At 64.1% G+C, this 24,780-nt stretch overlaps 1 protein-coding gene across 2 annotated transcripts in view; it reads right to left on the reverse strand.

The window, feature by feature from the left end:
* The window catches only part of FIBCD1 (fibrinogen C domain containing 1), a 32,231-nt gene extending 7,693 nt beyond the window's left edge, over positions 1–24,538 (reverse strand). Inside the window, exons 1-6 of one of the 2 annotated variants that reach the window (XM_086684292.1) lie at positions 24,439–24,538; positions 22,693–22,805; positions 15,505–15,579; positions 14,453–14,932; positions 10,145–10,304; positions 9,635–9,771 (exon numbers count right to left, since the gene is read on the reverse strand). In XM_086684292.1, the coding sequence (XP_086540418.1) occupies positions 9,635–9,771; positions 10,145–10,304; positions 14,453–14,932; positions 15,505–15,579; positions 22,693–22,764 (924 nt within the window). In that variant the 5' untranslated portion in view covers positions 22,765–22,805; positions 24,439–24,538. Of the gene's footprint in view, positions 1–9,634; positions 9,772–10,144; positions 10,305–14,452; positions 14,933–15,504; positions 15,580–22,692; positions 23,011–24,438 lie in introns of those variants that run through there. The other variant, XM_086684293.1, reaches the window with a different exon arrangement.
* Positions 24,539–24,780: the final 242 nt, after the last annotated feature.

A 24,780-nucleotide genomic window follows, 5' to 3' on the forward strand; every position in this document is an offset into this window, starting at 1 on the left:
GAGAAGACGCTCGGGGCCTGGCACACGGTCGGGGCTCGGTGCATGCCCGCTGCCGGAGAATGGCCGCATGGAGACCCAGGCCTGGCCGTCGGGCCTCCCTCTGCCCCTCTTCCACAGCCCCTGCCCCAGGAATGTCCTGCTCTTCCTTCCAGACTCGCCCCCTACGCATGTCCTCCCTGGGCCATCCAGCAGCCCACCCGCACGCCTCCCTCATCCATTCAGATGTTCCACTGAGCATCTCCCTGACGGCTGCGGGACACAGGGGACCCCCCTCCCACGCGGGAAGCAGGACTGATCTTTTAAATATGAAATGTATCGTCAAATTGGTTTCCATACAACACCCGGTGCTCATCTCAACAGGTGCCCTCCTCCATGCCCCTCACCCACCCTCCCCTGAAGCAGGACTGATCGAAGAGGTGGGGGGCAGGGCACCCAAGATGAGCTGGTGTCGAGCGTCTGCCACAGCAGGTGCCGGGGTTGAGTCCTCACTGAGCACACGCTTGTTTACCGAATCGTGTCCCCTGACCCCCTCGTCCCTACAGCGGACAGAAGCCAGGCAGCCGTGAGCATGGAGTGGGCAGTCTGACCCACACCTCACACCCCAGCCCAAGGCCAGGCTGGACACCCAGGGGCCAAAGTCCTACCCACCCACGTCACTCTTATTTGCCGCTGGCCAGAACTGTCTCCCTCCAGAGAGCCGACCTCCAAACCCTGTTCTCAGCCCCTCTTTCCCGGTGCCAGTAACAGGCCGGAGCGCTGCTGGGCTCGGCCCGGCTGCACCATCGGTGGGTGAGCACGGGCCGCCCTGCCCCCGGGGAAACCACACTGCCATCAAACAAGGGTGGCAGACGTCCCCGACGGACGGTTTAGGTCTGCACCAGCTTAGAAGCCACAGCAATTGTGTGCCAGCGAGAACACTTTAACCGCAGGCGTAATGAATCATGATCCTCGAAGGGCCCAGACACATCCGCGAGGAGGGTCTGCGGTTAAGACTTCATGACCACGATTGGGGCGCCTGGGTGGCTCGGTCGGTTAAGCGGCCGACTTCGGCTCAGGTCATGATCTCGCGGTCCGTGAGTTCGAGCCCCGCGTCGGGCTCTGTGCGGACAGCTCAGAGCCCAGAGCCTGTTTCGGATTCTGTGTCTCCCTCTTTCTCTGACCCTCCCCTGTTCATGCTCTGTCTCTCCCTGTCTCAAAAATAAATAAACGTTAAAAAAAAAATTACCAAAAAAAAAAAAAAAAAAAAGACTTCATGGCCACGACCCCGGGAGGCGCGGTTTACGTGACGACGCGCACACCCACAGGCGTTTGTATCAGAAACCAAACCTTCCTGGAATGATACTTGCCCTTAGTAAGACGGGTGGGCGCTAATATTTTCTATCCTGTCCTAATGTATTACACTCTGTTTGATTTAAAAAGTAGTATCGATCACAAACCGTTCAATTGATCTCACCACCGGCCGAGAGATCACGGCCCGCAGTCTGAGAAGCACGGCTCTGGACATTGCTGGCCTCTGCCACGGGCTGTCCTTACTCCTTGGCTCAAAACACTGAGCGACGGCACTGGCCAGGATCTCAGACTCGGCCCCCCGGCCTCGCCCTCAAGCCAATTACAGCGCCACGGGGCCGGCGAGTTCCAGGCGTGCGCCAGGCCAGACCGCTGGCTCTCCAGACTTCCCAGGAGTAGGCTTTCTCGGACTCGGGGTCCCAGGCTGAGCCGCAAGCTGGACTTCAGGGACGCTGGGTGGACGGCTGTCACCAGGCAGGAGGCCTTCGATTACAGAGCAAGGATCAGCCAGACGGGAAGACGCGAAGAGGGAGTGCAGCGCGTAAAAGATGGACGTATCCGCTTCCGGCCCGTCTGTCCCGCCAGTAGGACGTGAATTGCCACCCGCTCCCCCGCCAAAGGGGAAAAAGGTAGGGAAACAGAGTAACCTCAAGGCTAAAATCTTCGGTGGCCCGGCTCCCGGGCGCGTCTCCCTTGAGTTGCAGCCGCAAAGTGACCGATGCTGGATGCTCGCCGTTGCTCGGCCCCTCCAGCAGGTGACACGGAGGCAGACAGAGCGTGTTTTCTCGATGCGGATTCTCAGAAGCCAGTGCCTGCCGCCCGGCGTGTCCTCCAAGTGCCGCTTGGGGGGCTTTGCCAAGGGAGGGCTGGGCCCACACGGTCCCGCAGACGGTACCGGGCGGTTCCAAAGGAAGGAGCCGCTGCCCTTGGGGCGGTGGAGGCTGAGCGGAGTGGCCGACCGTCCCGCGTTTGTCTCCGCCGGGAGACAGATGGGCTCCTTTGTCCTGGGCGCCCGAGCCTGGCTCCGTGGTCCCCCCAGCACCGGCCCTGCCCTCACGGACGGCCACAGCCGTCCCCACCTCAGCCGGGGAGGGGAGCCTTTGCGCTCCCATATGGCAGGGGAGAAGGTGAAGGTGGTGAGCTGTGCAGAGTGGGGGGTCCTCAAAGCGGAGGGGGTGCCCCAGGCCCGGGAGCCCACCTGGCGTGGCTAAACTGGGCCAGCCCCAGGAATCGCCCTGGGCTGGCATCCAGGAGACCAAGTTCCACCGGGGCTCCAGCCGTGTGCCCACCTAAGTCTTGGCGTCTCTGTGCTGCGGAATGAAAGCCTCGCCGTCCCGGGCCCCGCGTGCTGTGGCTGGGCTCACGGGTGGGCTGGCTGGGGCGATCAGGCTGGGGTGGGTTCCAGGAGGGCTTCCCGGAGTAGGAGATGCTCAGCCGAACCGCACACTGAGCAGGGTCTTGGCAGGTGGTCAGAGAGACCCAGGGACGGGAGCTGGGTGGGTCCAAACCCTATGAGATGGGGCGGGGCTGTCTCTGCCACTTTAGAAGAGTCCCCAGGAGGCAGCACCTGGGATTTTCCCTAGACTCTGACGAAGCTGCCGCAGAAATCATTTTATAGGGGCGCCCGGGTGGCTCAGTCGGGTTAAGCATCGACTTCAGCTCGGGTCATGATCCCACGGTTCACGAGTTCGAGCCCCGCATCAGGCTCGCTGCTGTCAGCACAGAGCCCGCTTCAGATCCCCTGTCCCCCTCTCTCTCTGCCCCTCCCTCTCTCTCAAAAGGAAAATAAACGTTAAAAATTTTTTTAAAAAGAAAAAAAAACCAATCAGTGACAGGCAGGAGGATCTTGTGGGTTGGCGGCTTCGGGGTCCTCCAGCCTCCCTGACCTGCTGAGCAGGTGATTCGGGGAGGGGCTGTGGCAGAGGGGCTAAGAACAAAGACCTCGGACGCGCAACGCAGCCCTTCAGAGGCGGCAGCGGGGGTCGGGGGGGGGGCACCTCTGGGCAGTGCCCCCAGCGTGCTCCCTGGGCTTGCTGGCAAGGGCACAGCTCCAGGAGGCCGGGCGGAGTTCGAATCTCGGCCGTGTGACCTCGGCCAAGTCACGGACCTTTTCCGCGCCTCGGTTTCCCCCTCTGCAACCAGGCCCCACCAGCGGCCCCTGCAGGGTTGCAGCGAAGACGCAGTGGAGCGACCGCGTGAACTGGGCGCCCGTGCTGGGTCTGCCCGACGTCGCCTCCCTCTCCTTCCGAACCGGCTGCCGAGCCCAGAAGGAAGCGGGCCCACTCCTTGTTTTCGACTGGAAGTGGTATCCCCGGGCTCGGCGCCCTGCCATGCTTCCCGGGCTTGGCAGTCGGTGCCTGCCGGCTTCTGGCAAACGCTGCCGGGAGCTGCTGTTTATCAAACGCAAAGAAAGGTACCAGACTGAGCCTTCACGTGTAGCACCCCGTTTTACGTCCAAAGTTTCACAAACCCAAACTGCTCTGGAGGGAGGCAGGCTTTCTCCCGGCAGATGGCTCGAGGGGACGCGGGGCCAGCCACCGCGCTCCTTTACTAGCGTGTGCGGCCCTAAGGACCCCGCAGGGCAGCGGGGAGCCGCGGCCGAGCCTGGCTGTGGCCCGGGGACGCGGTGGCCCGCGGATGTCTCAGCAGGTCCCCCAGCCGCCGCGGCCTGTCACGAGGACTAGCGAAGCCTCAGCCCAAGTGGGGAGGAGCCAGTGCCCCCCGGAGGGTCCCACACACCCGCTGTCCAGCCCCCTCCCCGCCCCGGCCGGGGGTCCCGGGCTGGGCGCTGCGTCCGCGGTGGCTCCTTTGATGTCTTCCGAGTGAGGGAAGGATTTTCCTCCCTGCCTGCGGAGCTCAGGTGGGGAGGGGAGAGTTTTCTCGAACAGCAAAGCCAATTAGCGGCATATCTGAGCCGCTGACCTCGCACGACGGGAAAGCGCCTGGCAGAGAGCGTGGTCACCGTGCAGAACGGGGTTTGGGCCACTCAGCTCGCGGCGGTGGGAGCAGCCGGCCGCGCGGTGAATCCCAGTGGGAACGCAGAGCAGGATCGATCCCACTGCGGGTTCCTGCGGTAGGAGAGGCTGAACTGGCCCCGATTTCGGTGACCCCCGGTTGGTAATTATGCAAAGGCGAGGGAGGGTCTGGGGATCAGGCCCAGGGACAGCACGGCCACGGTCAGATCCCGGTGGGGCAAGGCTGTGCCTCAGGGCAGAGAGGCAGGGACACCCCAAGCCCACCCCGCGTCCTGGGCATGGCCACCCCATTCCCCAGGCCCTGCAAAGCAGCCACACAAGACACAAGGGCTACGCTGGTGGCCGGACCAGAAAGGGGACGTGCCCCAAGAGGGGATGTGACCCTCCCAGTCTCGCACGGCCAGGGGGGAGGTGAGCTGGAAACAGCCAGCCTGGTCCCACGCATCAGCTTCCAAATGGGGACATCCGGCCCCGGTTTTGGTGACTCTTCCTCCCCTGTAAACACCGCGGACCGTAAGATCCTATAGGAGGGAGCACGGCTCCTCTGTTCACAGGGAACGAATCCTCTAGGCTCGGCACGGACCCCTGCTCGCCCCGCTCCTCCCTCGCAGGGACACGGCCTGCGAAGGACTCTGCCGCTCTCCACCCCCCCCCCCCCCCCCCCCCGTGAACGGCGCTCTATTAGCCTCGTCTAGCAGACGAGAAAGTAAGGCTCAGTGAGGTGACGTGTCACCCCCACAGGTGCGAGCGGTCACTCGTGTGACCGGTGGGGAGGGAACACGGATGGTGGGCAGCCAGGCTGGGCCCCCTGCCCAGAGTCATGGGCCAGCAGGAAGCGGCCCCTCCCTCCCGCCTTCCCTCCTGCTTCTCAGGGGCGGGGCGGGGGCGGGGCTGGGTGCACACGTCAAGTTCAAGAGCAGCCGTGACAATCAGCATGCCCTCATGTGCCCCCGGCCACTATGGGCTTTGATGAGCGTGGGGGGAAGGCTTGGGCTCATCAGTCAGGGCCAGTGGCCGCATCAGCCCAAAGGTGGCCTTGTGGCATGTGTCCACCTGCTTCTGTGGCCTCCTCGCCCTCAGGAGCCACACGTGGCCTCTTTCCCACCTGACAGTTCCTGCTTCCTGCAGTAACGATACAGGGCGTGCAGAACTCGCGTCCCCCCTCGCCGTGCCCGGGGCCCCAGCTCTCTGGGCCACTCCCCACCTGGGGAAATCCTGAGGGGGGCAGGAGCCCAATCTACCCTCGGGACAAAACCTCCCTCCTCTATCCCTGGCCCCTCCGGCCCCAGAGGCCAGCAGAGCAGAGCGCCCGCGGACCCAGACCGAGCCCTGCCACCTCCGTGCACAACACCGGGTGCACCTTCGCTCTGCCTGGAACGCCGTTCTCACCTCATCCCCCAGCGCGTGGACCTCCCCGTCCAGAAGCCTCTCTTGGCCGCCCCCGGCTGGGTCAGGGGCTCTCCCCCATGCCCCCGGCCCCCACCCCTACGGCCCTCGCACAAGTCAGCTGCTGTGCCCAGCCCCCCACCGGGCCAGGAGCTCGCCGTTGAATCCTCTGGCCTGTCGTTGGTGCTCAGTGGTTGAATAAATGACAGTCACCGTGTGACAGTGAGCTCCACGGACCTGCATGAGGCTGGGTGGGCGGGGTACCAGGCAGGGCAGCGGTGTATAATCCGTGAAGCGGCCCCTAGGCGGACGGGGCTGCCGAGCCCTACGCTTGCCGGGTCTGGTCTCTCCAGGAAGCAGGCTGTGGCTGCGGCCCCCGGTGCCCCGTCCGCCAAGGGAGAGCTCTCCGGTGTCCGCACTTGAGGCCTGGCAGCTTAGACACGGAGCCTAATGACGATGGATTGTACCGGGTTCAGAGAGACGGCTGCCGGCTCCTTCCCAAACAACAATTGAGTTTCCGAGAGATTCCGTGTGGCAGGGAGGTGATCCTGACAGATGCCCAGAGGTATCTGGGCAAAGATTGCTTTTGACGGAAGTCCAAATGGATATTAACGTTTATCGGGCTCACGAGCACTTCTCAGCCGAGAGCGGCCTTTCTTGCGGGGCCCCTGATCCAGGTGTCTGAGCAGGAGGGCTGGGGCGGGTGGCTGGTGTTGCTCATCGACTCCCCTGTAACGGCCCCTGCAGCCCGGGCCCTGGATGTCGCCCTCCTCCCGGCCCAAATCCTGATGGACTTTCCGGGACACTGGCGTCACGTCCACCCGAGAGGAAGCGCCTGTGCTGCCTCCTTGGTCTTTCATTAAGCCCGTCCTAACCCTTAACTCTGATTTCTGGGCACTGGCTGTCGCATTGATGCTGCTCTGCCTGCCGAGGGGGTTCCCAGAGGCACGCGCCGTAACTCAGATGTTCTGAGTTAGGAAGAGAGCTTTTAGCCCCCAGACGCGGATCCGGGAGGCGTAAGGGCTCTCCTCCGGAGCTTGAAGAGAGGCTTGTGGGTCTGTCTGTCCCCGGGTCTTTGGGGGACCCCCAGCTGCTCTCACACCGGCTCTGCCCTCTTGAACGCACTCGCCAGGCCCCCGTGCCCACCTGCCTCACTCGGGCCTCCCCTGTCGCCACCAGCTCAGGAGAGCCGACCCCTTTCAAAACTGACCCCGTCCGGCCTGCCGCGCCTTCGGGTCCCTCCACGCATTTCCTGGAGAAGCTTCCTGCTCCCCTCTGCCTGAACATCAGCACAGCAGAGATGGCACCAAGCCTCTTGGTGAGAAACGGAGGCGTCCTGCCAGCCTCTCCCTGAGGCCCCAGGTGCCAAAGGCAGAGACCTGGGAGCCCATCTGGGGACCCCTGGGAAACGGCTGACCCCATGCCCTGCTTCGGGTCCCCACGACTGTCCCCTGGACTATGGTGGACGCCCTCTTGGGAAAGAGCTCGGTAAGAGGCGGGGTCATACATAGCTCGGTCATCATTGGGTCGCCAGTGCCTTGCACACGGTCAACCTGCGTCCTTCCCCATCTTCTGAGATTTGGGGGGAGGCAGGGATGACTCCCACCATGGCAGCTAAAGGCTCCAGCCGCTGGCTTTCTCAGCCTCCCTTGCGGTGAGGGTCGTCGGCACGCGGCCCCGGCCCCACCAGTCAGAACAGCCGCTGGCTCGACGGCTGGGGAAGCAAAGAGGCAGGGACACAGGGGATCTCCTTGAAAGGAACCGCAGACTGCATCCCAGGCCCGGACCCGTCCTGGTCCCAGGTGTAGCTGTGCCCAGGGCTCCGTGCCAGCGGCACTGGGGTAGGGGGTTTTCTACCAGGTCATGCCTGGCTAGCTCTGGGGGACTCCGTTCCTGGCTGCCTGGCCCTGAGCTGGTTTCTCTGGCCTCCCAGCCTCCTTCCGGTACATTCCTTTCCTGCTTAAAAGAGCCATTTCCTGTTGCTTGCCGTTAAGACCTCTAAGTAAGGCTAGTGGGTATCCCCATTTTACAGCTAAGGATGCCGAGGCTCAGAGAACTTAAGTACCTTCCCCAAGATCACACAGCAGGACCAAGAGCCCCCCCCGGGTCCGTCTGTGGATGCCGGAGTCCAAGTGCGCAACCGCCAAGCTCCCGACCTCTCCGGCAGAGGCTCAGCTACAGGCTTGTCAGCGGCATGAGGGAACCGCCTCCTGCTCTACACTCTCCCTGCCCCGCTCAAGGATGCACAGTCGGGTTATAGCTCCGGAGGCACAGTTCTTATGCCGTCTTTCCTCTCTCCAGCACCCTCAATAGCTCCCCGGCGCCCGGCCCAAACCCCGCAGTCTGGGTTATTGGCCCCAGTCTCACCTCATCACGTGCCCCGGCCCCCAGTTGACTCTGTTTCCTGGAGAGGCTGCGTGCCTCCTGAGTCCCAGACCCTTGTCAGGTTGCTTCCTCTGCCTGGAAAGCCTTCTCTTTCCTTCCCACTTCCTGTTTTCGTCGGCCTCTTAAGGCTTATCAGCAAAGCCCCCTTCGCCAGGAAGCTCGCACAGAGCCTCCCCCACCTCTGCTTACCGTCACTTCTTGCCCCCCAAATCCTCGCAGTTGCCAAGTTGTCTGGGACGACTGCGGCAGGGCCTTCCCCATCTCTGTGCTTCCCCAGCCCCCCCGCACGCAGTTGGCGCTCAAAACCTGCCCATTTTTGAAATTAAATGTGAGGCCGAGAATCCTTAAAAAGCCGGCTTTACTGGCTCTGCTTTCATTGTCCCTGGGCCTCCCAACCATGGCCGACTTCGGGGGCGCTGAGCGGCTTTCGGGGTGGATGCAGATGTCCAGGGACAGTGGTATAGGTTGTTCACTGCTCTAGGGCGTCTGGCCAAGAAGCAAGGCTCACACCTACTCATCTTGCCAAGCCCAGGGCGCCAGTGTGCCAAAAGGAAAGGACATGCATTTTTAATTTATACAAAGTCACCCAATGGCCAGTGGCAGCCCTGTTGAAGCCCGGCCCCCAAGACGGAGCCGCAGGAGAGGGTTGGAAGGCCACCGATTTGAGTGGGAGAGAGACAGCAAGCTCACTTCCTATCCCAGCTCTAGAATGGGGGGGGGGGTCAGCAAACCACGGCCCCCCAGGACAACGCCTGCCTGCTGCCTGTTTTCAGCTGACTTGTGAGCCAAGAATGGTTGGAACATGTTTAAATGGCTTTTAAAAAGCATAAGAAGAATACCTTAAAATATCTTGTGAATAATAGTTGGAGAGTACGGGAAAAATGTATGAAGCTCACATTTCCGTGTCCACAAGTGTTACTGAGAGGGTCCAGCCAGGGGCTTCTCCCCGCCGCTCTGCCCCCTTCTCCCAGCTCCGGGGAGATTTCAGGGCCACCCATGGCCACCCCTCCCCGCCCTCCCTTGGCCGTGGGGACCTTCCATGGCTCCTACTTCCCACCCAGGCAGGAACCAGAAGGGGCAGGAAAGTCACGGAAGTCACGACAGCTCTTTGGCAGGAAGTCATCGGGGTCTCTGCTCTCTGCCGTGTGCCCCCCCCCAAAAGGGGGCACACACATCACGTATCGGGTAACTCAGAAGACAGCATCTACACACGCCCTTGAACTCACATCGACGACAGGCGCCCCGTTTCGTCACAGAGCCCATCCCCCATTTGCCCGACACTCCCGGGGCAAGCACTGTGTTCCCAGAGCCTCGAGGATCGGGGAGCAGAAGGTGGCTCCACGGACAGGTGACGGGGCCTCAGTTCATGGCCTCCACCTGCCCTGTGCAGGTTTCTGGGGGTGTGGCGTTCCCGGGTGAGATTCGAGGCAGGTTTGTGGGGGCCAGAGGGCACACAGGCAGGCCTGGGCCAAGGGCAGAAGGCTGAGTGAGAGGCCGCTCAGAGTAGCCAGGTTCGTGGGCACAGTCCCCTGGGTCACCCCGGCCTGCCTGGGCGTCTGCGGGGCCGAGAGGAAGCCGGCCGCGCAGCGCGGGAGACTCACCGTCCAGCCGCCGCCGTCCGTGCGCATGTCACAGTAGACCTGGAAGCCGGCAGGGTAGTGTGTGGGGAAGACTGAGTAAATGCCATCCTCCTGCTGTCCGCTCAGGAGCACGTCCAGGCAGTCGCGTGGCGGAGGGCCTGCGACAGGGAATGCAGTCAAGGCGGTGCCCTGGCACCCGTGTCCCTCCCCACCCCCCTCCGTCCCTGGGTCTCCCTGATTTGTCAGTCTACCCTGCGGGGTCATGTGGGCCCCAGGGCACCAGCCTTGGGGGCAGACCTTGGCTCTGCTACTCTCTGCATGCCTTTGGGTGAGTGAGCACCCTCTCTGAGCCTTGCCTTCCTCATCTGAAAAATGGGCACAGTGGGCCGGGAGAGGGCTCAACAGAAGGGTGCAGGTCGGGTGCTCCGTGCTGCCTGGCTGCAGAAAGTCCTGAGCGAACAGGAACAGCGTTTCCTTATCAGAGGGGTGGGGGAGGGACCTCGGGGGTACAAAGCTGGGCACCCCACTCACCGCTGGCGCAGCCCCGGGGCCGCAATCCCCTGGCAGGCGCCCTCTGAAGGTCAGCCTTGACGCGGGGCCGGCCCAGCCCCCGGTCCCTCTGCAGGGCGTCTAGTACGTCACTGACCGAGTTCAGCAGGTGAGCCATGTGGCCTTGACTCTCGGAGAAAAGCTGTGGAGCACGGGGGGCCCCTGCCAGCACCCGCCGGCACGGGCCAGCCCCTCCTCGCATGACGGCAGGTCCCCACCCTGCCCTGGCCCCCATCCGAGGAGGTCTCAGGTTGGGGGCTCAGGTGGGAAGGGACAGAGGGGCTTCAACAGAGACCCGGGCCCCTGCTGCGCCCCAGGCCCTGTCCTCATCCATTTCTGGGCCTCAGCCCCGGTGAGGTGACTGGAGACAAAAGCCCAGGTGGGCACCTGGCACCAGGTTCAAATCCCAGCCCACCCATTTGCCAGGTACACGTGGGTGGGTGACTTAACGAAGCCCCGAAGCGGGGCCGACAGCAGGGCACGCAGGACCTGGCCCACCTCGTTCCGCGAATTCCTAAGGCACCTTTCAGGCTACGAGACACCCTCACCCGGTCTCTCCCGGTCCCCCCAGCAAGGCCCTGGAGGCAGGGGTGATGGTTCTGCAAACAGGAGGGGGCCCTGGGATACCCCACCCGCCCCGCCCAGCCCCCACGCAAACTCCACTTTCTTGGGTCACAGCTCCCATGTCCACCGCCTCACCTCACCCCCCGCAGCCTTGCCAGGAGGGAGGACTTGAGTTGCTGTCCCCTGGTTACAAATGGGGAAACTGAGGCCCGGGAGGAGCGGTCCCTGACAGAGAACGACCTCAGGCCGCTTCCCCGGGGTTGACGGGCAGGAAAGGCACATAGGGTGCCCGGGATGGGGGCAGGACGGTGGGGGCAGTGGTTGGGACCCAGGCTCTGGCGTCAGCCCTGGGTTTTGACTCGGACCTTCCTCCATTCGCTGGGCAAGTGACCCTGGAAGAGTAACCAACCCCCCTTTGCGAGCCAGAGTGACGGGACCCGGTTTTCCGGGGTGGGTGTGTGGGATGGCTCGCCAGGGCACGTGTTTGGGGCCCGAGTGCTCAGTCCCCGACCCGTGTCACTCCCACCGCTGGCTAACAGCCACCCTCCCCGAGATCCGGGTCTGGAGGCCTGTAGCTCGGTCAGCGCAGCACGGACCCCCTCCCCCTGCCCGCCCCGGGGACCTCTGGGCTGTGCCTGCTGGCTGAAGGGTCTGCGGTCTGTCACCTCCCCACCCTGGCTTGGCTCTAGGAGGCTGCAGGACCACAGGGAGGGGGGAGGCGGGGTCACGGGCACAGCCGGCCAGCAAGTGCACGTGGAGCCTGCCCGAACCTGTCACTTGCCAGATAATAGCTGGTTGGAGGAAGGAAGATAGAAACACACACTGCCAGCACTTTACAAAATAGGATTCTCGTTTCGTCCAGAAGCAAGGGCTCCCGCAAAGCTTTTCCGTTCCTTGCCAGCTTCTCCTCTGCAGTGAGGGCTGAGGCCTGGGGGAGAGGCGCGGAGCCGGGCAGGGGGGGGACCCTGGGGCAAGGTGGCCAATCCCACCCTGGGCTTTTACTGTAGTGTCCTGTAGACAGGTTCCGCGGGTGGGGGTGGGGGGGTGGGGGGGAGCCCCGTGGCCCAGACGATGCAGACGGCCCCCAGGGCGCAGGGGACAGGGTGTGGGCACCAGAGATCACCAGGCTCATCGGTGAAGTCTCCAGGGTACTGCCCACCCTTCTGGGACCAGCGGACACGCTCGAGAAACTCAAGCGCAGCCCGCTCTTGCTGGCGGGCAGGGAAGACCTCAGTTTAAAGCAGCAAATGATTAAAGTTGAAAATGTACATATAAACATGCTCCGAATTAATAGGGAAAGTCAGTCCCTGCTCGCTGAGCTGCACGGATGCGTTAAAGGGGACGCGGCAGCTTTTAGGGGCAGTGAAGTCAGAGTCGCTGCTTCGGGCACTTAGTCGTGTGACTGAGCTGAAACAAGGCCCTCTGCTTCTCTGAGCCTCGGTCTGCCCCTCCATGGAATGGGTCCGCGATCTCCACCTCCTGGGGCCACTGTGCAACCAAGTGCTTATAGTAACCAGCACTCCGTGGTTCCTGCCACTACGATTGCAAAAAGGGATTTGCAACGGTGGCCCCCCGCTGACCGCGGCTTTAGTTTACAAATAATTTCCACCGTAATAATAAAAGAAACGCTGGTCTCTCCTGCGCCAGATGCCAGGTGAGCCCGGCCCAGTCGGGAGCTCCCACAATCCTCCTGGGAACAGGCTACCTTCGCCCCCGTGTCACAGGTGAGGAGACTCACCCCGGGGAGGGCCACTGACCAGCCCAAGTCCCACAGCCGCTGCTTGGTGGAGCCTGGACTGGATCCCAGCACCGGCCGCGGCCTCACCCCTGCAGGCAGCACCACTCGGCCCTGCTGCTCCCAGGCCAGCGGGTTTCAGACGCTTGTGCACACGAGAGCCACCCTGATGCTTAACTGTTGGGATCCCGGGGTTTGTGATGAGGTTCAGAGAGGTGCCTTTTATATGTTTATTATTATTATTGTTATATTTTAATTTGAGAGCGAGAGGGCCAGCAGGGGAGAGGAGGTGGGGCAGAGGGGGAGAGAGAGAAAGAGAGAGAATGCTCTCATGCTTAGCAGGGAGCCCGACCCAGGGTTCCATCCCATGACCTTGAGATCGTGGCCTGAGCTGAAATCAAGAATGGGAGGTTCCACCGACCGAGCCACCCAGGCGCCCTGGAGGGCTGCCTTTTAGCAAGCGGCTTTGACACTTGCGACAGAGGGTGCCCGAGGGCAGTGCTTGGGGAAACCCAGGTCTGGGCCAATCCCCTGAGGGGTCTGGGACGCTTGGAGGAGGGGAGCCAGGAGCCCCAGCGACATGGGGTCTCTGAAGCTACCCTGAGTCTGTAGGAAATGAGTCAAATTAAACATTCTTTGGAGAAGTGAATCTGTCAGGTGAGCCAAGGCACTCCCGGGCCCCCCTAAAACTATCAGTCTTGCAGGAACAGCTCTAGGCCTCTGCATAGGTGGGTGGGTGGGACACCCCAAGGCCCCTTCCCCCCCCAATCCGCCCCCCTGCCCTAAGGGCCTGGCTGGCCAGGGGCTCCATCATGTGGAGAGCAAGGTGGGGAGGGGCAGACCACCCAGAAAATCTGGAAGTCTCTCCAGATTGATGAGACCCAGATTGATGGAGGGGGCGGCTGAACACCCTACCTCCCACCCCACCCCGGGAGGGGGAAGTGCCTTTCCATCAGTCACCCAAACAGGACGACAAGGGCTATAATTCCTCCAGCTGCGGCCTTCAGAGGAGGGAAAAGACCTATTGCTCATGAGCTGCAGGGCGAGCAAATGCCTGGGCATCCCGGGGGTCGGGAAGGGGCTGGGATCCGTGGCAGGGTGGGGCTCGCCTCCTAGTCCCTAAGGACCTGAGACACAGGGGTGACGGGGTACAAAGCCGGAGGGTGGGCAGGGCATCAGGAGGCCAGATGCCGGGCCTGACTTGGCCACTGTACCCTGGACAAATCACTGTCCCTTTCCGGGTCTTAGTTTTCTTTTCTGGAAAATGGTGGAAAACCAATGAGATGGCCCTAAGCCCCTGATCCTATGAGGGGATCTAGGAGGGGAAGTTCTTGCCGGTGCTTCAGGCGCGGTCAGTGTTGGAAACTCTGCCCCCAGAACTACCGGGTGTTTGCTGGGACCTGCCTCGGGTGCGGAGGGGACACGGGGGAGGGGCAGGGGCGGTGGGGACAGGCTAAGGGTCCGGTGGGAACTCCGGCAGCTGGTCCCTCCTTCCCTGGAAATCCGGGAGCATCAGATGGCAATGAATGGGGGACAGGGCGCTGGGCAGGGGGTACAGCTCTCTCCGGCCACGAGGCCCAGCTGGGCAGAGGGCTTCCACTGACCAGCCACGTGACCTTGAACCTCCATTCACTACCCATTGCGGGGAAGGTCCTGCCCCACCTGCACCGGCGCGCCTGGGAAGCCCCTCGAGCCCTGGACTTGACCGGACTCTCACATGCCACAGGGTGCTACACAAACGCCCAGGGCCACCTGGACAGCGCGTAGGAACTGGGTTGAACCCTGGTGCCTCTAGCTGTGTGGCCTCGGACGAAGGAGCCCCTTCCCTGAGGCTCATTTGCTGGACGGCAGGTGGGACCGGCTCCCGGGGGCCCTTGGGGATGAAGCGAGGCCGCGGACGTCAGGCGGCGGCACTCGGGGGGGGGGGGGGGACACAGCGGCAGCCACCCCAGCCCCCTCCCAGGACCCCGGGTGCAGACCCGGCCCCTTACCTGGATGAGGCGGCCCTGCTCGCTCTGCAGGGCGCCGAGCCCCTGGCCCAGCACGCCGAGGCCCTTCCGCAGCCCCACACACTCCGCCTGCAGCTCGGAGGCCCGGGCCAGCAGCCGGGGCAGCTGGTCCGCCAGCGTGTCCAGAAGCTCCCGCTCCCGCCCGCCCGCCAGCCTCGGCCGGGCCTGAAGCTCCGCCAGGGCCTGCAGCACGGAGGCCTGGGCGCCCTCCAGGCGGGCGAAGCCGTCGGCGAGGTCGGGGCAGCGCGGGTCGATGAGAATGCTGAGGCGCGAGCTGTCGGCCCTCTCCACGGTGACCAGGGCACTGTTGGCACCTGCGGGCCCGGTGCTGACGACGGGCGGGGGCGCCGTGCCTGGCACGTGGGTGTGGTTCAGGAAGAGCACGGCGCCCGTGACGGCCACGGCCAGCAGCACCGCCAGCGAGAGCAGCACCGCGCACAGCACGTAGCCGCAGCTTGGCCACTGCGGGCCGGCCCCGCGCACACAGACACAGAGACAGACAGACAGACGGACAGGAGAGAGAAGGGGCGGCATCAGGGGCAGAGCTGGGCTTCCAGCTCTGCCCAGTGAGGGGGGGGGGCGGGCAGCCTCAGGACGGGGCCTCTGGCCTTTGCGAGGCCTGGACGAGACTCAGAGGATTCCCCTTCTTGGGGATGGGGGAGAGAAAGGCAGAGATGACAGACAGAAGCCCGGAGGGGAGACAGACAGACAGGGACCAACAATACAGCAAGAGTGAGTGAGTGAGTGAGAGACGCAGGGAACCAGAGATGGAGAGGACGAAAAGAGAAACTGAGGCAGAGAGGCACAGAGACCGGTGGAGACAGAGGCACCCTTCCCCTCGCTGCCCCTGCCCTGCTCCGCGTGGCCTGCACGGGGCAGGCCCACCTCCCCCCTGGAGCCCTCCTGGGTCAGTAAGGGCTGCGGCCAAAGGCTCCCACGGCCTCAGGCCCCCGGGCTGCCATTTCCGGTGGGGGGTGGGGAAGGGGGGAACCTTGGCTGAGGGACCTCACCTCGCCAAGTCTGGGCGTCCTCACCTGTAAAGTGGAGGCAATAATGACACGCCCTGCCCCACACGTGGGTGTCTGCCGTGCAGACTCAGGAAGAGAGAGCTGTAACGGTGACAGCAACGAGAATTGTCACACTGTCACAGCAGAATGAGTGCCCGTCACTAAAGGTCCCTTTCGACCTGGAGCACCCACATCCCGAGTCCCCCGTGCAGGCCAGCCTCCGAGGCCGAGGCCGCCGTGCACGAGTCCCGGGGGCGCAGGGTGACCGGCCCAGCACCTCCCCTCCCCTCCACCCCCCCACACCGTCTCCGCAGAGCGGGCCAACGGGCAGAACAGCCCTGGGGACCCTGGAGAGAGGGATCGCCCACCCCTCCTTGAAGGAGGCAAGGGTTGGGGCAGCAGGGCAGTTGTGCCCCAAAGCGGGAAAAGGCGGAGGAGGTACAAAGTGGGCTCGGGACCCCGTGGGGGCTGGGGACAAAGGAAGCTAGAACAGAGGGGCCGCTCGTCAGTAAAGCAGGCACCGCGCACCCAGACGCACGGGCCGAACCCCTCACAGCCCCAAAGGGGGCCGCCGGGGAGCATGACACGTGGGGAAAGCGAGGCCCAGAGGGTCACACAGCACCTCAGAGGCAAGCTCAGGCTAGAACCGCCCCCCCCCCGCCCCCCCGCCCCCCCCCCCCCCCCCCCCCGGCCTCCTGCCTCCTCTCAGGGCCAGGTACCTTCTACCCGAGTTTCCCGCCCGCCGCGTGTTCAACTTTCTGCATTCGCGATGCATCTTTAAGCGAGTTAGTATGTGAACCCCCTGGCACCGTGCCCGGCGCGTTGTGCGCGTCCAATAAATATTAGCAGCTTTTATTGCCTGGCGATCAGTGTGCACAGAGCATCTGGGGGTGTTGGGTTGTTTATTTTCCTCCCAAAGTGTTACTTCTCCCTGTCACTGATGCTAGGGTGCACCTTCTGGATTTTGCACATTTTCACGTCTCCAACGCGGGGCGGGGGGGGCGGTTCCTGTGGATGTAATTGAAGGCTCCCCACGGTGGTACGTAAAGGAGCAATTCGTCTTACACCTTGCTCTTTACTGGAAAGTACTATACAGCAAACAGCTCCTTTTGCACGCACTCAAATGCCACGGGTGACTCCTGAATCTGCTGCTTGGCACCAGAGGAGGGGGGGGTCAGGGGTGCGGCGCAGGCGGACGAGCAGACCCCCCCCGCCCCCCCCGCCCAAGGAAGGGTTGTGGTCGAGATGAGGGAGAGAATTCCTTAGCCCGCCCCTGCAGGGGTGACACCCCCAGGACTCCTCTCCCCACATCTGCCCGGGGCCCCAGGACGGCACCTCCGTGCCGGGCTCCACACATCTCGACGGCTTGCTCCAGCCGGACCTGAACACCTTAGCCCCCCCCCACCCCCCCACCCCCCCCCACCCCCCCAAGCCACATCAGCTCTGCATAGGCTGGTCCCTCAGCCCGAGGCGCCCACGGCCCCTGCTCCTCTTCCGCCGACCCAACTCCCTCTCTTCCTTCAGGGCTCAGCTAGATGGCCACCTCTTCCGGGAAGCCTTCCTTGACTGTTTCCCCAGCCCTCCGCCACCCCCAATCTAGTTTTGGAGATGCTCTTCCTCCGTGTTCCCACGCCCCTTCCTTCCCCCCCACCCCCCCCCCCGGGGAAGGGGGGGTGCTTATCAAGACCCACAGTCACCACCTTTGAATTCATTCGTGTACTCATGCAAACATCCACTCACTGGGTGTCCCAGGAGCCGGGAGACTTGGGCTGGACCACCAGAGCCCCCCCAGGGCTGGGCCTGCTCTCGCCTCCCCCCACCCGGCACAGAGCGGCCGCTTGTCACATGGATGGGAGGAAAAACAGATGGGCCAGGCCATTTCTCGGTGACCGTGCTCGAAAGGGGGAGGATGTGAAGGCCCCGGGATCCACTGTGCTTCGGGACTCATGACCTTCACGCTGAGCCCCGGACCCCAGGGCAAGGCCCCCTCTGACCCCGTGTGCCCCCTCTCCTGGCCGGGCACGGAACGAAGGCGACCTCCAGGCTGCTCCAATCCCCCGGTCACCTGTAGGTCAGGGCCTTGCAGATGGGCGGGCACCAAGTTAGCACCGCCAGGCCTCGAGCACCAGCCGTGTTCCCACCCCAGAAACGTCCTAACGCCCCCTCCTCTGGCTGGATTCACGGGGAAGAGCTCAGAGGGCAGAAGAGCCCGTGCCGAGGACACACGGGAGGCGAGCGGGAGGGCCAGCATTTGAGCCCAGGGCCGGTGACTGGAAGCACACCCTCCGGGCCGAGGCTACGTCTTCCCACAACGTTCTTGCCAGAGTCTGGAGTGTGGGGTTTGCGAGACAAAGCTCTGTGTCAGCAATCAGGCCCCTCCCGGAGTCCACGGGGAGACACCTTGCCCCAAGCAGCTCTGAGCGACGTCCTCCAACTGAATGGCATTAAGGTCCCCGGCCGGCAAGGCAAAGTGGCCAGCCGCATCCGCCCCCACCCACCCGGGTGTCTCCAGGACCCTCGCCGTCTCTCGCACCTGCTTCCACCCAAGCCCCCAGTCCCTGGAGGGAAGACGGAGGGTGCAGAGGAGGAAGAGGCTCGAGAAAGCCACATGGGGTCCCCTGAGGGGCAGGGGGATGACGGAGTTGGAGATGAAACAGGCCACTCAGCAGAGGAGAATTAGTCTTCTGAGATCACCTTAAACACGAAGTACTTTTCGTTTTTATAGGCTGCTGTTTACGTGTCTCGCAAAGAAATCTGCTTGAGATAAGAAGGGGGGCTCCGGGCGCAAAGAGCAGGCCACGGGGCCGGGGCTGCTTTATCAGCCTTCGGCCGTGGCAGAGCCGGGTGCACACCCCGGGGTCCGGGCACACAGGGCCCCCAGAAGGGCAGGCGCTGGGAAGGTATCCCAGGCGGTGGGCGTGAGAGGTGCCAGGAGCCCGGGGTTCGAGGTCCACTCTGCCACTAACCGCTTACGTGAGCCCCCAGCTGGAGGGACGTGGCTTCGTCCCCTGCGTGGCCCCCAGGGCTGGCTCCCCGTGGCCGAGGGGAGGCAGGAGGTAAGAAACCCCAGAGGTGCCTCAGTTGAGGGCTGGCGTCTTTCCCCGCTGCCTCCTCTGTGTCCCCAGGCTCCAGAGGCGGCCATGGGGTCTGGCGGAGGAAAAGAGGGCTCAAGAGGAAGGGACACGCTGGCTCGATGCCCTGCTAGCCCAACGTGCCCAGCCCGCCCCCCCCTCCCCGTTCCCCGCCCCCCCCCCCCCCCCCCCCGTCTTCTTCCTCGTTTGCTCAGGGAGCCGGTGCGGGAGCCCCCGCGGTAGACAGAGACTGGGCTCCCAGTATCAAAGTGGGAAGAAGAAAAATGTCCCTCCAGGGGAGGCCAGGCGAGGTGGGATCCAAATGCACAGCCCCCCCCCGTCTCCTATGAGCACCCCAGCCAAAGGCAGGATGGGGTTGGGGTGTCCCAGAGACCCCCTAGAACGAGGGGCCGGTTCTTCGGCTTTAAGGCACACCATGCTGAGGACCATCGGAAGCCTCTGGCCATTTGCAAGGTCCTAGGGGAGTGGCCGAAGGGGACAGAGGGGCAGGGCCTGGAGAGCGGCCCAAGTCCACCCCTCCTGGGGGCTCCAAGCTCCCCAACCTTTGCGACTCCTCAGAGGAGCTCGACTCTGGGTCCATCTGGGGGGGGGGCAGAGGGGGGTCTCCATACGCTTCCCATGAGGGTCTGTTCCCCACCCCCCACAGCCCCTGGCCTCCTGATGGCCCACCCGGCCCACTGACACCGAACCAGGTTCTGTCCCCACCCCTAACCTGAGCCCTCTGGAGATCCCCTGCACCAACTCGGCCTCCACCCCTCCAAAGCCGGTGCCTCACTGGACTCCTTCCGCCCCACCGCCACCCAGGCAGCCACCCGGCTCTGTCTCTGTGCCCCCAGCCCTGCCCCAGTCTAAGCTCGTCATCTGCCTCGAAATCACTGTGACGGTCTCCCCGCTGGCCTCCAGGCGCCACCAACCCGTTCCGCACGAGGCCGCAAAGGACGCTTCCCGAAGGTCCTGCTTAGAACCCCCCTAGAGCTATAGAGGCCCCCAGGGCAGGTCCCGCTGGGCCCTCCGGCCTAGGGCACCTGCGGGCTCCCCTCCCCCATCCCGCCCTGCCCAGCTCTGCACCTGCCTGGTTTCTTTCCTGGCTCCCAACACACCTTGGTCTCCCTCCAGGACGGATGTGGCAAATACCGTTCAGCTTAACTGTCACCTCCTCTGGGAGGTGGTTCTTCACTCCCACCCTGCCTTCGGGTCACAGCCACCCCGCTGGGCTAGATGGTGAGCTCTGTGGGGCTGGGGGGGGGGGGGGCGGCCCGGAGGAGGGCACGGAAAGGGACAGAAGGGAGTCCTTGGCTTGTCACCCCCGTGGGCCCCTTCTTCCCTTACGTCACCCTCCTTGTCTTCCAGCCCCTGCCTAACACAGTGACCTCTACCCAAGCCCCAGGGAACAAGAAGACAGTTGCTTTTCTTTATGGTGCCTTGTGACAGTCCCTGACTGGTGAGGGTTTGTTTTTTTTTTGGGTTTGTTTTTTTTTTTTTTTTTTTTTGTTTCCCTCGTGAGACCCTAAGTAAGCTTCCTGGGGGCATCGGCTCGCAGCCGTGCATCCCAGCCGAGGCGGAGACTCCAGAAATAGCCACGGAGTGAATTAAATGCCGCAGGGTTTAGGTTAGACATCGGGAAGAACTTCCCGATGAGAAGTTCTTTTTCTTTCCGCAATGTTGCGAGAAGTTTGGCACGTGTCAGGAGCCAATGCCTGGGATCGCCAAGGCCGACCTCCCTGTGGGGTGGCGTGACCCCAGGGCCGCTGAGAAACAAGGCTCCCCCCACCACCCCCCCACCGCCCCGCCCCAACCCCGCCCAGGAGGAGCGGGTCACAGGGGGACTTCCTGCCCCGCGCTCCAGGAGAGGAGAACTTTGTCTATTCCTAGATCCTTTCATCTGACAGACTCCAAACTCTGGCAAATGTTCCACCGTCACCTCCCGCCCCAAGGGTGTGAAAGCCCCTTCGTGTTCCAGGGGGAGAAGGGACAACTCTAACGAAGCGGGCTTGCCTCTTACCTGAAGCTTCAAATGAGGCTGGGGCTGGCACAGGCTCGGTCACTGTGCTTAGGTCTACATGCCAGGTCACCAAGGGAGGGGGGAAAGGAGGCGGTGTTTGATGTTGGCCCAGGCCCCTGGGGCCACAAGCTCTCAGCGGCCTCTGATGCTAAGGGGCGGACGGCGGGGGGGGGGGGGGGGGGGGGGGGGGCTCTGGCTGGGGCAGCTGGAATATGCACCCCCAGGCAGCAGCAGAGGGAGGAGGCCTTGAAGGCACATTTCAAACAGATCCCCCAGGAGCCCCCCCTTCCCCTTGAGACACAGGGGCACCTGCTGACTCCTCACCCAGGGCGCCTGGCTGAGGGCCTCACGCACTTCAGTTCAGCCAATACCCCTAAGCTCCCAGTCTGAGCTACATGGAGGGGCAGGAGCCTGGGCCCAGGGGAAGACGTAGAGACGGGGGCCCGGAAGGAGCACGCGTCCAAAGGGAGCTCCTGATAGAGGAGGGACCCAGGGCTGGGGGTGGGGGGGGGGGTGGCAAGGCAGCGAGACGAAGGCAGCTGAGCGCCCCAAGCTAAATGCTACTGGGACCTGCAAAGGTTTGGAAATGTTCAGCCTAGTGTGGGGCTGGAGTTTGGCAACGACAAGCAGTCAGTCCTGGTAAGGGGGTAACGGGAAAGGAGAACGGGTCAGGCTGGGGATGGCCTTGAACGAGTCTAGGAGATGAGACTGCTCTTGCTAAGAGGGTAAAAAGTCAGATCTCAGCAGAAGAGTGACACCTGAGAGTGGCTCGGGGGTGCACCTGCCCGAAACAAAGAAACAGACTACCTGGAAGGCATTGGAAGGCGCTGGGGTCAGACCCAGGTTCGAATCCTCGTTCTCCTGCTAACATGCTGTGTGATCTGGGCCGTGCCTCGACCTCTCTGAGCCACGTTACCCTGTGACGTGGGAATATGCATCTCTGCCTAACCCCCAGGCTATGGCACGGAGTGAGGTTGGCCAGCTGGTCGGGAAAGAGCTCTGCAAACTGTAGAGGGCTGGGCCCCCACACCACAGCCCTGTCAGTCCAGACAGAACAAGCAGGTTGCAACCCTGGAGAGTGAGGGGCTGCAAGGCCCGCCCCTGCCACCGCCTTCTTGCCATCGCGAACACAAACAGCTCTTTCCCCAATGACATCTGTCTGGGAGAAATTTGAAATTTAAAATGGGCAGCCCCATTATTTCCTTTCCTTGGCGAGCGGGGGGCCCCCCTCATCTTGCCTGCCTGCCCCAGTCCCTTGGCAACCCGGCCTGGGGCAGCCCCAGAGCTGTCCGTCCGCTCAGCTCTGAATCTCCAGCCCCGTCTCTGGCCAGCCCCGGAGCTCTGCCCTCACCACCCCCCCCACCTTCCAGTGCACAGCCCTGGGCACCCTCCAAGCCTGCCCCCTCCACTGCCCCTGAAGATGCAGCAGGAGGGATCAAATGAACAGACGTGGAACCTCGGACCCAGGTTCAAATCTCAGCAGAGCCTCACGGCCTCTGGCAGGAGCAACCCTCTCTGAGCCTCGCTTTCCTTGTCTTAAAACTGGAGAATCATGATATCCAGGCTTCTCACATAAGACAAATATTTATCGATCCTTTACTGTATGGGGGAGGGGGGGACAGAGCTGTTTAAAGTGTAAGGGTCCAGAGGAGATCCAGGGGATCGGCACCCTGCCAGGCACCTGGCACAGGGTGGTGCCCAGGGTGGAGAGTTAGCAAGTGATTAAGATGCCCACTGCCGAGGGGTGGAAACACACTCAGAGAGGGTGTGATGTCTGTGGTCGCACAGTTACCTAAAAGGCTGGTCACCCTGCGAACTATAGGTCTCTCACCCCCTCTGCACACGCGCACAGGGAGGCTGTTGGCGGCGCAAGAGGGCCCTCTAGCACAGCGCGCGGCTCCTGCCGGGGTGCTGCCCCCGTCTGCACCCCGCACCCCAAGTTCAAGCCTCTTCTGGAGGAGGAGGAGAGGAGGGCGCCCGCCTCACCCCAGGCCTCCCGACCCCCGCGGGGTGCACCCCAAACTCCAGCCTCGAGCTGGGCGCCCACCCCGCCGGCCGGAACGGCCACCACCTCGCCCACCGCGCGGGCCCCAAGTCCCCACGCCCCGGGCCCGCGTGTACCTGCGGCTTGTCACGCGGCCGGTCCTCAAGTTGGGAAGCGCCGCCCATGGTCTTCCACCGGTCGTTGACCATCTTCCGGCAGGACTGGCGGGGGCGCCCGGCGAGGCGCGCCGCTGCGGAGCGCAAAGACGCCGAGGTGGGCGCGGGCTCGGGCGCGGGGCGCGTTCTGCCCGCCAGATCCCCGCCTCGGGGCCCCGCGCCAGGCGGCCCGGGCCAAAGGGGGTGCGTGTGCGGGGGTGCGCGGGTGAGGACTGGGTGCGCGGGGATGCGCGGGTGACAGCGGGAGCGGGAGCGCGAGAGCAGCCCGCCCGCCAGCCCGCCCGCCCGCCGCTCGCGCTGCGCGCCGTCCCCGCTCTCCGCTCCCGCGCCTCCCCCTGCGCGCTCCTCTCCCTCCTCCCTCCTTCCTTCTCAATCTCCGTGTCTTTTTTGTCTCGGACTCTCTTTGCCTTTTATTGCTCCCCCGGCCTCCCTCCCTCTCTGTGTCACACACACACACACACACACACACACACACACACACACACACACACACACCGGAGGCCTGCGATAGTTCACTCCACCTCCGAAAAGGCCCAGATAAAGGGGCAGAACTGGTCCCAGGCCCCCGGGGCCAGCCGGGAGGGCGGCAAACCGCAGCGGGCAGCCCGCCTCCAGCCCGCCTTCAGCCGGCTCCGGGAGGGGCCTGGGAAACCCCGACGGCGCCTCCTCGCAAACTTCCTCCCGGCGGGACCCGCGCCAACTCACCGTGCGCCGGGGGGCGCGGCGCCGGGAGGGCCCAGTGGGCGTCCCCGCCGGGCCGTCGGGCGTCTCCCGGGCGCGGCGCCGCGTTGCTCCCGCTCCCTCGGGGCGCAGGCCTCACCCGGGGACCCCGGCGGGGCAGGGGGTGGGGCCGGCCGGAGTGCGCCCCCTGCGGGTCTCCGAGGACTCCGATCCGGCAAGCGCGCCCCGTCCTGGAGTCACAAGCCGTTGGGACCTTCCCCTCCGGATCCCCACCAGCGAGGCCGGCCTGGGGGCGCCCCCGGCCAGAGTCCGCGACCCTGGATCCTGCCTCCCTGCGCCGCCACACGCGCCGGCGCCGCGGTCCCGAGTAGGAGCCGCTCGGCGCGCTGGATCGCCCGCGTCCCCCAGGCGCGCCCCGCACCGCCTCAGCCCCCGCCTCCTCCTCTGCTCCGGAGAGTGGGGATTTGTGCAGGGAGGGGGCTTTTCAGTCGCCCCCTCCCACCAGCAGCACTTTTAAAAGCATTTAATCCGCCCGGCGCAGCCTTCGGAGGTAATTGACAAAGTCCTTAATCTGCGCCGTTAACGAGATGCTATTGTGGCTTCTGACCGGGAGGCGCCCACACGGCCCGACGCCGCGTTCTCTGCGGGCCGCCCCCTCCCCAGGCCGCCGCGGGAGCCCCGCCGGCTGCCCCTCCCCCGCCCCTTTCTTCCATCCCTTCAGCTCCCCCAGCTTCAGAGTAGACACCCCTATTTTCCGCCCCCCGCTTCTCCCCAGAGCTGTTTTCCGGCTCCCGGGGAGCCTTGGCCCGCCACGCTGTTCCCTGGCACCGTCTTCGTCTCTTCCCCACCGGCTGCCAGTCTGTCGCCCCATCTTCGTCCCTCTCCCGGCCCCTCTCCAAGCCCCGCACAGGCAACGCGGGCTGCCTGGGGGTGGGGGCCGCGCCCAGCCTGCGCGGTGGCCGCGCCCTGAGCCCGGAAGCCCCGGGACCCCGTGCCCCCCATGCCGTCTGAGCGACTGTCACTCACCCACCAGCAGCTGGGTTCGCAACACGCCAGCTGTTTGGCGCAGCCTCCTCTGCCTCCCAGGGCTGCCGGCTGCCCCACCTGCAGCCCCACCCCGTTTGCGCCCCACGGGGAGGCCGCCTGGGTGGCTGGGGAGGATCCCACAGCACTGGCTGGGGGGCGCGGGACCTGTGTGGAGTCCAGGCTCTTTCCGGATCGCACCCTTCTTCCCCTCCACCCCCTTCCCTGTGGGTTAAAGGGATTGGCAGGTGACCGAGGGGGCCATCTGGCTTGCTCAGAGGGGTGTAGTGGAAAGCACAGAGCCCTGGCTGTGTGGCCTGGGGCAAGCTACTGCGCCTCTCTGAG

Source organism: Puma concolor, chromosome D4 (genome assembly GCF_028749965.1).
Source record: "Puma concolor isolate L17-30 chromosome D4, mPumCon1.1.hap2, whole genome shotgun sequence".
Classification (NCBI taxonomy): Eukaryota; Metazoa; Chordata; class Mammalia; order Carnivora; family Felidae; genus Puma; species Puma concolor.